This window comes from Panicum virgatum, chromosome 9N (genome assembly GCF_016808335.1).
Source record: "Panicum virgatum strain AP13 chromosome 9N, P.virgatum_v5, whole genome shotgun sequence".
Classification (NCBI taxonomy): domain Eukaryota; kingdom Viridiplantae; phylum Streptophyta; class Magnoliopsida; order Poales; family Poaceae; genus Panicum; species Panicum virgatum.
The window spans coordinates 10585930-10598195 of record NC_053153.1 but is presented as its reverse complement, the minus strand read 5'-3'; the positions used below and the strand labels follow the sequence as shown (position 1 = coordinate 10598195).

The 12266-nt window shown below is 44.0% G+C and overlaps 1 protein-coding gene across 4 annotated transcripts; it reads right to left on the bottom strand.

Moving 5' to 3' along the window:
* Positions 1–8299: 8299 nt before the first annotated feature.
* LOC120691594 (binding partner of ACD11 1-like) lies at positions 8300–11880 on the bottom strand. 4 transcript variants are annotated; one of them, XM_039974698.1, is made up of 6 exons: positions 11734–11871; positions 11631–11673; positions 10116–10219; positions 9953–10028; positions 9714–9797; positions 8300–9198 (listed from the first exon to the last, which is right to left on the bottom strand). In XM_039974698.1, the coding sequence occupies exons 2-6, from the start codon at positions 11634–11636 to the stop codon at positions 8617–8619; spliced, it is 852 nt and encodes a 283-aa protein (XP_039830632.1). In that variant the 5' UTR covers positions 11637–11673; positions 11734–11871; the 3' UTR covers positions 8300–8616. The 4 variants fall into 4 exon arrangements, with proteins under 4 accessions (XP_039830632.1, XP_039830631.1, XP_039830630.1 ...); XM_039974697.1 differs by having other exon boundaries at positions 11631–11670; XM_039974696.1 differs by having other exon boundaries at positions 11631–11880.
* Between the last annotated feature and the right edge of the window lie 386 nt (positions 11881–12266).

Below are 12266 nucleotides of genomic sequence, written 5' to 3'. Positions count from 1 at the left end.
AACCTATTATAAACGTGATGGACATATCTCCTAGGACAGTATTATTAAAATTATAGTTACGCGCTAAGTTGGATCAGGTACTCAAGCTACAAGGATCCTCCTAATCAACTGTGAGCCTGGCTGGACTCAGATTCTATTAAACTAATCCATCCTGTCTCCAAATCTCATCCTCATCCAATTGAAAGAGAGTAGAGAAAAGAATGGGCCAGTAAGGATATATATGCATGTCTTATGGCTGCAAAAACTAATCCATCCTGTCTCCAAATCTCATCTTTAAATTAAACGCGGTGCAGTGCAGCTAGCTTGCTTTAACTCTAATGCATACCTTCTTCATATCATCTGGTGATCTTATTATGCGTCCTCGAAGTCATCAAGAGAACTGAAAAAGAAAGCGATGAACTGAAATGACGTAACAGAAGGACGTCAGCGGACTAATTAAGAACAAACGAGGAGCTGTCAGTTTCATGAGCACCGTCATTTCTTACGTCGTCCTATGATCGAAACCCGCCACCTAGTTACCCACGGGAGCAATTACACTGGAAAGTGCAGCCCCTGCATACGCACAAGCATCCCGGTCACGTTCATCGTTTTACATGCACGCCGGTATCCAAGTACCTGGCCACTGGCGGTGGCAGTGCATCGAGCTAGGGAAATTTCCACGATTTTACAAGAGCTATATTATTCTCTGTGAGATTCATACAGTAAGAATTCACTCATGCAAGATATGCAAAATACTAAAAGTCTGTTTGGATCCATCGGCTAATTAATATATGTGCTAATTTTAGCTAGGGTGGATCCAATAATTATCCAAACGGGACCAGCTAATCCGCAGCTAAACCTCTTCTAACATGCTAAATAACAACTACTATCCTGTTAGCTGGTTCATGCTAGCTAATTCCAGCTAATCTGCAAATAAATTAGCTGGAAGAATCCAAAATAGTGTCTAAATAGCAATCGAAATCCAGGCTTAGAAAATGTTCATGACCATATTCAGCCCCTCTTGATTTGCATGGCTCTGCTAAGTGTAGCTTTGCTTGTTACTCCCCCCGTTTGAAATTGTAGATTGTTTTGATAAATCTAGATACACAATTTTTCTTTGCACCTAGATATACGTTATATCTAGATGTATAGAAAAATTAATGTATCTAAAGTTGTCAAAACGACCTATAATTTAAAAGGTGGGAGTAGTTGATTTCAACAAAGTGTAACAGTAAATGGCTTGAAAACAAAATAGTACTACGAACAAATCAACTATAGAAAAAAAAATAGTGCATGCCAATTACATTAGACGCGCGCACACCAGGCAAAGGCTTGAGCGTCAGCGGCTATGTCATCTACAGCAAAGATCTCTGCATGGATCGGAACAGCGCTCGATTGCTTGCGTAGGAGCGGACGCCTTCTTCGAGCATTTTATCCGGTGGGTCTGCACCAACCACCAGGAGACGCAAACAACAAAGCAGCCACTTTGACGCCTTGACGGCTACTCCATCTGAATCTGACAAACCAAAAGCGCGCGTGCACTGTCGCGGTCTTGGCCTGAATTCGATCGACGGCCGATTCTCTGTTCCTCTGTTTCGACGAGTCATTGTTCTGTTCCTCTGTTTGGACGGCGACGTTCTCCATTAGATACGGATGGCATCATCATCATCTGTTGATCATCATGTCTTTATTCCTGATGCTTGTATATAGTTGTATTGACTAAGTATGGTGTTTGATGAATAAACAGTTGGGTCGTATGTGAAGATGTTACTTGGAGCCTGACGAGATTTTAATTTGGTGGGCATTTTTGCAAAAGGAGGAGCCGGATTTGCTATCAATCTTTATCACGCACTTTTGTTCCTAGTTCTTTTTTATAATAACTAGAAATTATGCCCGTGTATTGCTACGGACAAACTTGGTATATGTATCGGATACATATAATAATTGTTTACGGAGGGCTGATCGGACTTGCATACAAGATGGACTAAATCCCCATCTGTCAATAACACAAGACGGGCCAAACCAAAATTTGAGGTGGAAACCTTACTCGCTTTAGAAATAGATATAGATATAGATATAGATAGATACAGATATACGGCCACAACCCACAACCACAAGAATTAATATGTTTTGTTCCATAATAAAAATTAAAACAATTATGGTTTGATTTAAAATACATCGTTATGCTCATCAAGTAACACTACATAAGTACCATTAGAATGGTAATGCAACCAACTAGCCAAACCGGCCGTCACTATCCATGCAATGATGCAAGCATGGGTATTGTCGTGCGGGTTAGTGACACGTGTCGCCCGCAGAAACACGCCACGGCGCATTGGCATGTCCGCACGCAGCCGTGGCACTGAAAGGTGACTTGACCGTGCAAAAGGAGCCCCGTTCCCACGAAGTTGGTGAGCTAGCAGTCGCAAAACCAGGGGCTTAAGCTGCGTGAGCAGAAAGCGGTTTTGGATGCCTAGTAGACGTAAATAAAGACCAACAAGCTATATATGGGTAATGTTTTAGCTTTTGTACAATCACGTTACAACCAGAAAATCTAATGGTTATCACTTGCGTTGTGGTTCACTTACTGAATAAAAGGCTCGGATTATCTAGTTAAATACCACGATTGTAATTTGTAAGCATGAATCACTTATATGTTGTTCAAGGCTGGAACACTTCCCTTAATCTAAAAATGAATTAGTTATATGTAAATAAATTTCCATATATAAAAGGAGAAATTACGCGCAAGTACTCACTTTTATGGTGGGAAAATGGCACTATTATTTATACCGGTATAATCAATTAATTTGTGATCCTAAAAACACAAGTTTCTTAACTAACAAGCATCCACGTACCTTTCGGACTGATTGTTCTTCAGCAATCAGCACCAAGCAAATCTAAGCAAGCAAGATTTGGTAACAACCTATCAAATGCAGAACGATGCCCACAATGTTGTGACAATTGTTTAGACTTTAGAGCACTCGATCTAATGTGTGACTGGCCACAAGGGTATTTTGGCGGCTATGGTATCACTCAACTTGATTCTATGTCGCTTGAATCTTCTTGTCTTTTTATACAAGTGCTTGAGCAAGCTAGCATATGCTTAGCTTAATATCTTTGCGTGGTGACTTTAACACCACACAAATCTTTATTTCTTTACTGCCCAGCAGCAATTTAAAGACAGCCGCCTTTTGCTCTGACAGGTGCATCATACCTGTTGCAATCGGTTCGGTTAGCCTGTCCTTTCTATGATGACTGAGATGATGGTGCCTTCAGGAAAGAGATATACGGTATACCGATAAGGATCAGGATATATTTGGAATAAACATAACATGGATTATGCTTCTGTTGCCTTTATTTTTTTTTGCCAGGCTGCTATAGATTATTTTTAGTTGATGGTATCGACCATATGCAAGCTAGTTCCAATAGAATACGCATGGAGAAAAGGGCGGGCACTTCTATGTTCGTTTTTTTTTCTCACAAAAGAATATTTAGATTTTTTTAGTATTGCTAATTTAGTGTGCAAGTTTACAGTTTTGCACACCTGTAGAAGAGATGAACTTAGGCCTTGTTTGGTTCCCGCTAGGGAATTCTTAGCGCACGCATTCCGAAAAGAGAATCTTGCCTGCATGAAATACTAAATAAAGTCTATTTGTAAACCTTTTTAGGGATGAGTGTAACTTTTCACGACGAATCTGTCGGTGTCCTGACCCGGCGGTCCGGATCCCAACTAGTAATGTTGCGTGTTTCCTCGTCCCAGATGTTGATGCAAGAGGCAACACAGTAACGCGCGGGTTTATCCTGGTTCCGGCCGCGGGGCCGTACGTCCAGCAAGGGGGTGTGCGATGGCACTGTATTATCTTGCACCAGAGGTGCCTGTAGTAGGGGTACAGGCGAGGCGAGAGAGGGAGGGAAGCTCCCAGGTCTCTGCTAGAGGAGAAGTTGATTGAGGCGAATGCCAATATCGGGTGCTCAGTGATGCTGAGTGTTGTGTTCTATCGAGTGGGTCTGATTGCGTGACGACGACGACGACCTCCTTAAAGGAAGCTCGCCTCCTCCTTTTATAGTCACAAGGAGGGGCGGTGTACATGCGCAGGGGATCGTGGAAGTCGTCGCTTCCCCCCGAATCGCGGGGGTGTAGTGGTCGAACACTGTGGGAAGTACACTGTGGGGCATGGCGTCGGGCGTGGCAGTCGTCCTTGATATCGTCCTTGGTCTTACGGAGATCGCGCTGGCGTCCTGCCAGCCCCAGCAGGCGGCGTGGTCGTCGCTGTAGGGTGTACAGTCTTCCAAATGTGGCGCGGTGGCGTTCCGTGGGCCCCGCAGGCCAGGGTCTTGCATTATAGGTGCGCCAGCGGCAGTGGGGCACGTGGCGATCCCGGACCCCCCCTGGGCGGGGTGCTAGCGCGTGCACTAAGGAGGTCCGGGGGTCACGTGGAGGTCCCGGACCCCTCAAGGGGGGAGGTCCGGGGCCCCGGCTGCTAGTGTTGGGCATCCCTCCTCAGGGGGCACGTGGCGACACCGGACCCCTCCCGAGCAGGGGGCGGGTCCCGGGCCATAGGTGTGATGAGGTGGAGTCCGGACAGCCGGAGTTGGCAGAATAGTAACGGAAATTGTGCCGAGCACGTCTCGTCCCGCGTCGCAGGCTCCCACAGTGCCGCCACAGCGTCCGGGATGGCGGAGCAGTGACCGGAGTTGGCGGACGGGACTCCGGTCACAGCCACTGTGGGGAATGGCGGCCTGACGCCGTCTGTTCTGGGCTCTGTGGAGGAGTGGTTGGCATTTAATGCCTTCGTACGACGGGCGGGTGAGCGGCAGGGTCGTTTGTCCTTTACGTCGAAGGGCGGCCTCGAGCGAGGCGGAGATGATTCGCCCTGCTCGAGGGTAGGTTCGCTACCCTCGAGCGAGGCAGAGATGTTTTGCCCACCCAAGGGTAGGTTCGCTACCCTCGAGCGAGGTGGAGACGCGGGGCGCAGTCAAGGGTCTCGATGGGAGCCCTCGAGCGAGACGGAGATCACCCCGCGAGTCCAAGGAGGGTGCGGATGGGCCGCATGCTGGGCTTTTTTGAGTCCTTTCCTTTCTTCCAGACTGGAAGGAGGCCGTGGGCCTTCGTGGGCTCAGTCGCCTAACATGTGTTTGTGTTTTTAGGGTGACTTTAGTACCCCGATTAGGGTGTCTCTAATCGTGGTCCCCGACAGAATCTAATGATGGTAATTAATCGATGATTGTCTACAGTGATGCTACAGTACCATCCTCTAATTACGCGGTCAAATGTCTCATTAGATTCTTCAGGATTCCTAGCGCGGGGGTTCTGAAGTTGGTTTTGTAAACTGGCTTTGTTTGACACCCCTAATAGGCGGTCAAAGTGTGTTCTAGAATTTTCCTACTAGCACAAACCAAACAGGGCCTTTAGCACAAACCAAACAGGGCCTTTAATTGTGCAAATTAGTGTATGTTATTGTCTAGCCCAACTACAATAAATTAGCTTACAAATTTGTCTATTTTCCTTCTACGGTGAGGGATTTTCCTTATGTTTCTCTCTTTTTTCCTCGCTAAATGATTATGGAAATATCTTGAGTAATTCTTTTGCCAATTGCTTTTATCTAACAATGTCCCTGAAAAAATGTCGCTTATATATTAGAGTCCCACAGCACAAATGCCTTGCAGTTGACTCTGCTGAGACATGGACATTTAAAACTTTAATTTAAAATATTTCATTATGAAAATGATGTTAAATATAAGTATATTTTATCCTCCTGAATTTGAGGAACTTAAAGCTTGATGTGGGTTCGTTGCCCGTTGGCCATAGGCAAAGTGATGGAGATTCTGCATGATTAATGTAATTTAATTTGAAAGATACTCACAATAAGATACTTGTTTTTTTAAGAGAAAAGTTCGATTTACACCCTCCAACTATCGCAAAAATCCGATTTTCAACCTTTAACTATGAAACCGGACAACATAGGCCATCCAACTGTCAAAACCGGGCAAATTTGGCCCCTGGGGTGGTTTTGAAGGTGGTTTTCCATTTTGTAAGAATTAAAAATATTCAATTTTACACTAAAAAATTTATAAATAATTAATTTTGAGTCAAAAAATATGAAATGGGTATCAAAAGTTTTCTAAAAATGTAACCTATATATTGCCACATGACTTGTGAGCTATTTAGATCTAATTTTTTTATATTCATAATATTTGGTTACTTACAGTTATGCCTATTATTTTTAATAACTAAGATTCAAATGGAGCAATAATAGATAGGTTACATTTTTAGAAAAATTTTGGTACTAGTTTCATATTTTTCTTATTTAAATTGAATTAGTTTTGATTTTTTAAATCTAATTAGATTTATTTAGTTTTTAAAAAAATACAAAACCACCTTTAAAACCACCCCAAGGGTCAAATTTGCCCAGTTTTGACAGTTGGATGGCCTATGTTGTCCGATTTCGTAGTCGAAGGTTGAAAATCAGACTTTTAGAGGATGAAAATTGGACTTTTCCTTTTTTTTAACGTGTTTTCCCTCTGAAGCATCCAGGCACTTTCTTTTGAGTATTTTAAGATCTCACCTAGCCCAGCATTTTTCCCCTTTTTTAATTCGAAGAGCAGAGTTTTGCGACTCCTCTGTTCCAAATAAGCATGACTATTATTGTTCTCGTTTTTTTCATGGAGGCTATGATTAAGTCTTGACAAGAAGATTATTTACCATGTGATGATGGTAAGATTATACTTTGGGTTTCCGAAAAAAAAAATTATACTTTTGAGTGCGGTAGACTGATGTTATTTAACTGCCTAAACTTGATCCGATAATCTACCCAAGACACTTGGAGGTTGGAAGCGCCGCCAGCGACGAACACTTCATCTTTAAATTTCATGTGACGTACGATTTTTAAGTTTTAAATCAGTAAAGCTCACTTAGATATTTTCGAAGACAGAGACTGCTTGAGTAAGCAAAGGACATAAATGGATTAGGCTGACGGCTACTCGGACTTTGAAGACATTTTGACGGTTTGAGTTCAGCTCGCAGCTAGTCTTGAACGGACGTGGTGCGGCTGCGCCGTAAGGGGTCAGGCACGACCACCAACACGGGCTTAATTTAGGGGCCGTTTAGTCCCAAACCAAAATTTTTTAGGTGTCACATCAACGATTTCACCAGATGTCGGGAGGATTTTTCAGATACTAATTAAAAAACTAATTTCAGAACTCACCTCGAAACCGCGAGACGAATCTTTTGAGGCCTTTGACCGCATCATTACCACATGTGGGGTTACTGTAGCACTTATGGCTAATCATATACTAATTAAGCTCAAAAGATTCGTCTCGTCATGTACATCCAAACTGTACAATTAATTTTATTGTTTAACTAAATTTAGTGCTCTATGCATGTGTCCAAAGAAAAAGGTATAAATTTTGAGGTGAAAATTTTTGGGAACTAAACGCCCCCTTAGGGCACCACGGGTTTGGTCCAAAAGTTACCACCAGGTTATGATGATCGAGAGTTCACCACACCCAAATTGGTCATGGCCGCTATACATTTGATTCTACTAGTATATGACCGTGGCTGCTCGTGACACGTGTTAGGATCTTGTTAATCGCAGGCTTTATCGGCTGTCAATATGTACGCGTAGGAAGCTTATCTGTGCTGTGCAAGTTGCCATTTCTTTTTTTGTCCATGAGCCAATCCACGTCGGCACTTGCATAAAGCCATCGGCAACCAATTTCTTGGTTCGCCAATAGCAGAGTCTGCTTGCTACCTGTAGCATTGGCAACATCAAGATAAAATCAATTCCAGGCCATGATCCTCGGAGAACCAGCTGCAACAGCTACAGGAAGGGCTAGGGAAGTGTCCGTCAAGCACGAGGGGAGATGTCAGGTGTGTGCCAGCGTCAGGCCGCTGTGCGGCTCGGAGTAATCTTTCACTAGCACACCCAATTTCAAGAAAATGTTATTGAGCAAGTGTGTTGAAGTATCGTTTCTGCAAGCACAATGGAAGCTAACGTTTCTGCTAGATAGATTAATTCCCACATGATTCAGGGCTACATAGAGTGTGACGTCCCATAATTCTCGTACTGTTTTGGAATTTAAATGTAAACAAGACACAATTTTTCAACGAATTCTTTTGGTAATTGATACAGTTAAACATTTAGCAGGTACTCCCTCCGTCCCAAATTATTAGTCGTTTTTATTTTCCTAGATACAAAAATTTTGCTAGACACCTAAACATAATATAGACAAAATCTATACACCTAGAAAAGCCAAAACGACTAATAATTTGGAACAGAGGGGGAGTAACATCAGATACTTCTAACACATAGCTTCGGATAGCCAGAGGAATCCTGGAAGGCTGGAGCAGTAAATTTAGTTACCACATTTCAACTCAGCATTAGAAGCTGTATCTAACGAAGGAGGCTGTATTACAGTTTGTAGCAAGTAGCAGGAACAAGAAGACCATTCACATCCAGTGGTCTATTATAACATAGCTGGTAGGAAAACAAGGACAACGCTCTGAAATTTACATGACACTATAGGTGACAAGCCCCTTTGTTTTGATCCAATCCATCGACCAAAAGAATCATCTATATATAGGACAAGCAGCAAACGAATTATGTGTGAGACACGATCAACATTTGATTTCGTCGATCAAATAGCCTGGAGCCTCTGCTCATCCACTGATTCCAAAGGAAGAACTGCAGGTTCCCATGAAGAGGGCTCGTCAAGGTGGATCTTCGCATACTGGCTAACCAGTCCGTTCCTCTCCTCCCACATGATGGCTTTTCTCTCCTCCTCAGCCCTCTCTACCTTGTCTTTCGCCATCGAGGTCATGTCACCTGCCGCCTTAGTTACCATACCGAATGCACTGGTTAACCAGGAAGCACCAGCTGAGACATATTGGTTACTCAAGATAGCAGAGCCTGCAATACTGACTTTCTGCTCAGCAGCTGCCAAAGCAGACTTAGTGAGTTCTGAGACCTGGTAACGTTCATCTACCTCCTTGACCTTGCTGCCTACAATGGTTCGGCCCAGATTGATCTTTTCACTCAGGCCATACTGGCGGTCTATGGATGCGACAGTGGCAGTAGCATTGGACAGGATGTTGTGACGCTCATCAAAGGATCTTGCTACATTGAGAGCATCCTTGCTGAGGACAAAGCCCTTGGCCAACATGCTGCTGACAACATCTTCTGCCTTCCTGACTGCAGATTCAGTAATGGGGCTTGCTCCCTTTTGTACAAACAACAAGATGCAGAAAAATTATATCAATACATATTCAAGAAAAGTACTGCTGTGTCTGAAACTCTGAAAGTGAATCGCAGACAAGGTGATCATCAAATGGACTGTAAAGTAAACTTCTGCGTAACTGATTTGGAGATGGGACGTGCATTTTCATTTTGCTGAATTGGGCTGATTCAAATTAACTGCTCAATTTAGCAGTTTTCTTGCCGATTACCATCATGCATAGTTTAATTAGAATTGTATAAAATACACTACTTTCTTCTCATTGTTTGTAATCCTGATTTTTTTTTCTTGATAAGAACAATGTGAACAACTGCCTGCCCTAACCCCCAAACACTCCCCTAGCAAGAATAACTTGTTTGTGTAAATAATTTACTATAAACCAGCTCTTCAGTTTGAAAACAAAGGTAATCTTAATCCAATAAAATGGCCAGTTCTCAAGTAATTTCTTCAGTGATGTAACTTGAAATGATGAACATGTCATAAAATGTAAATATTCTTACTGATAATTGTTTGTGTGCTTCAGGAGGTAGTTGATAGTTCTCAGCTGGAGCTATGATGACAGAACGATCAACAATTGTTGCCCCCTGTTGGCAAAGAATTAAATTATTGTAAGCCAAATATTGGACCAAAATGAAACATATGAGATTAGATAGCATGAAACAAAAGGTAAGACCATCCTACTACAATAGAAAAATTAAACGGCTGTGGCAAGAAATGAGTTGCAGGAACTTGAACATACTGAGAGAAGAACAGCAGTGTCTGCTCCCTGTGAGTCTTTAAATGTGACATAAGCAAGCTGTGACCATTCGGATTCACTGATGAAAACAGAAGCAAATACTTAAGAAGCATAATTCCAGTTTTACGGGCATATACAGCAAATACTGCAAGTAGTGACAAATTACCTTTGCATTTCAACATATTCTATATCCCCGGAGAAACTAAAGAACTCTGTTATCTCTCTTTTCACAGCGTTTAATGAAAGGTTGCTAACTTTTACTGTTCGCATCTGTGAAAAAAAAAGGAGAGCAAAGGGGTTTAGAACTTTGGCCTGAATACGACCTCGGTACATGCCAGGAAATAAGCTTTCCTAATTTTAGTGATATTGCATTACTGCCTCAGGTGACATCAGAATCAACACATTTCAGTCCCAAAGTCCAAACATTCCAGGGTTCTAAAAGCAAACGTTCCAGAGTTCTATCAGGCAAATCTAGATCATTCCGAGAATGAAGCATCAAGCTTAAAAAGGAGGAATTACAGGCAGCTGTCAAATCCAACGAACTGATTTAGTAAAAGGTGTTTACTGTAGTATGCACCAAAGGGTCAGTCAAACGCCTGGGACAGCAGTGCCAGTAAAGCTACCAGATAAAAGAGAAAGGCGGCATACTACCAGATAAAAGCTAACAGGAAGGAACATGGCGCTTATATAAATAGAAATACAACTCATTTATTTATTTACACATTGCAAGTTTGGCATATTTAATTTAATTTCAAGATATGTTTTCTAGTATCATGATGCTGGATAGCCAGGTAACGTCTAATCCTCTCACATTACCAGGATGCCGGAGCCGGACGAATTATTTTCTGTGAATGCAAAAATCAACAGCGGCATTCTTAAACCTAAACCGAAAACCCCAAAAGGAACAAATAAAGGGCCAAATCAATAAAGCAAGGCTGCTCAGGGCAAACCAAGCAAAGCAAGACCACGGCATCCTTATTGCATCTCAATGAAGCATGTGGCAAATGCAGTAATATGCAGTTTAGTATGTACTGCCATTGCACAAACCATCAATTACTGCTATGCCACAAAACGTCAGAGGAACAAACTTAAGATCGGATCTAGCCGCCTCCTATGAACACACGACCATCAAAGGTTGAGTGAGGGACCAGTAGAGTAGCTGCTACTAAAAGAGAACCGCAGGCATTTGGCGTTGGTGCGTCTCTGATTGGAGGGAGAGATGGGCCTGAAAAAAGAAACAATCGAAAAGGCCCAGCCAATCCACATACCATCAACCAAACACACCACAATGCCAGAATCCAAACGGTAAAGAGACGAATCCGAAGCTCGAGAGCGTTCGCGCGCTGGTCTGCACTTAGAATTTCTCGGCAATCCAGCAGGCTTCCGGAGGACCCAGGCGCACCAAACCTACCAGGAAAAAAAAAATCCGCAACCACCGTTCCAAACGGGAGCAATGCGGTCGCGCAGTATTCGCAGAATGCCGGCCACCGCGGTGGGCATTCAGAACCCAAACCAAGCAAAGCCGCCGTGGAAAAGCCTCCGGCGACTGAGCCCGTCGGCGCCAGGCACGCAAGCAGCAGCAGCGCCGCGTACCAGGGGAGTTCCGAGGCTCAGCAGCCCGCCTCCCCGGAGCAGCAGCGCAAGGTAGAGAAGAGAGTTGGGAGGAGCCGGCGGCACTCACCTCCATCCCGGTGACGGGGGATCTCGCGGCGGCGGCGGCGGCGGCGTGGAATCCGAGGCGGGCGAGCAGCCACACGAGCAGGGGAGGCGCGGCGGCGGCGGCGTGGAATCCGAGGCGGGCGAGCAGCCACACGAGCAGGGGAGGCGCGCGTCGCTCGGTGTCCGGGATGAGGGGAGGGGGATTTGCGCCGTGTCGGCGTGCGGAGGAAGAGGACGACTTTTGGAGGCGCGGTTTTTTTTTTTTGTCGTCCCCCCGCTTGCGCGTCGCGTGTGAAGTTGTAACGTACCGACCGGCAGATGGCGGTGACGCCGGCCGCGACCGCGACGCGCGTTGGCACGGGCGGCACTACGCCGCCACTACGGGCAGCGGTCCTTGTGGTAATTTTGCTCCCGGACATCTTTCAATTTTGATTTTAGCTGGAAGACATCGCTCAATTCATATTTGCTGATGGACATTTTTCAACCGTGACTATTTATTAATGGACACTAGAAATAATAAAATATCAATTTTTAGAAGAGGGAGAGATAAATGGACAAAAATGCCCATCAAGAGGGTGATGGCGCCCTCCACGCCTTTTTAACACTGTTAGCAACAGTCATCAACATGTCTCATTTGTCATCCTCTTTTTTTATACAG

Coding starts and splice junctions, on each gene's coding strand:
- LOC120691594 (XM_039974696.1), bottom strand. Junction 9,798..9,952: donor ACACTGCTGTTCTTCTCTCA/GTATGTTCAAGT, acceptor CTTTGCCAACAG/GGGGCAACAATTGTTGATCG. Junction 9,199..9,713: donor AAGCACACAAACAATTATCA/GTAAGAATATTT, acceptor TTTGTACAAAAG/GGAGCAAGCCCCATTACTGA.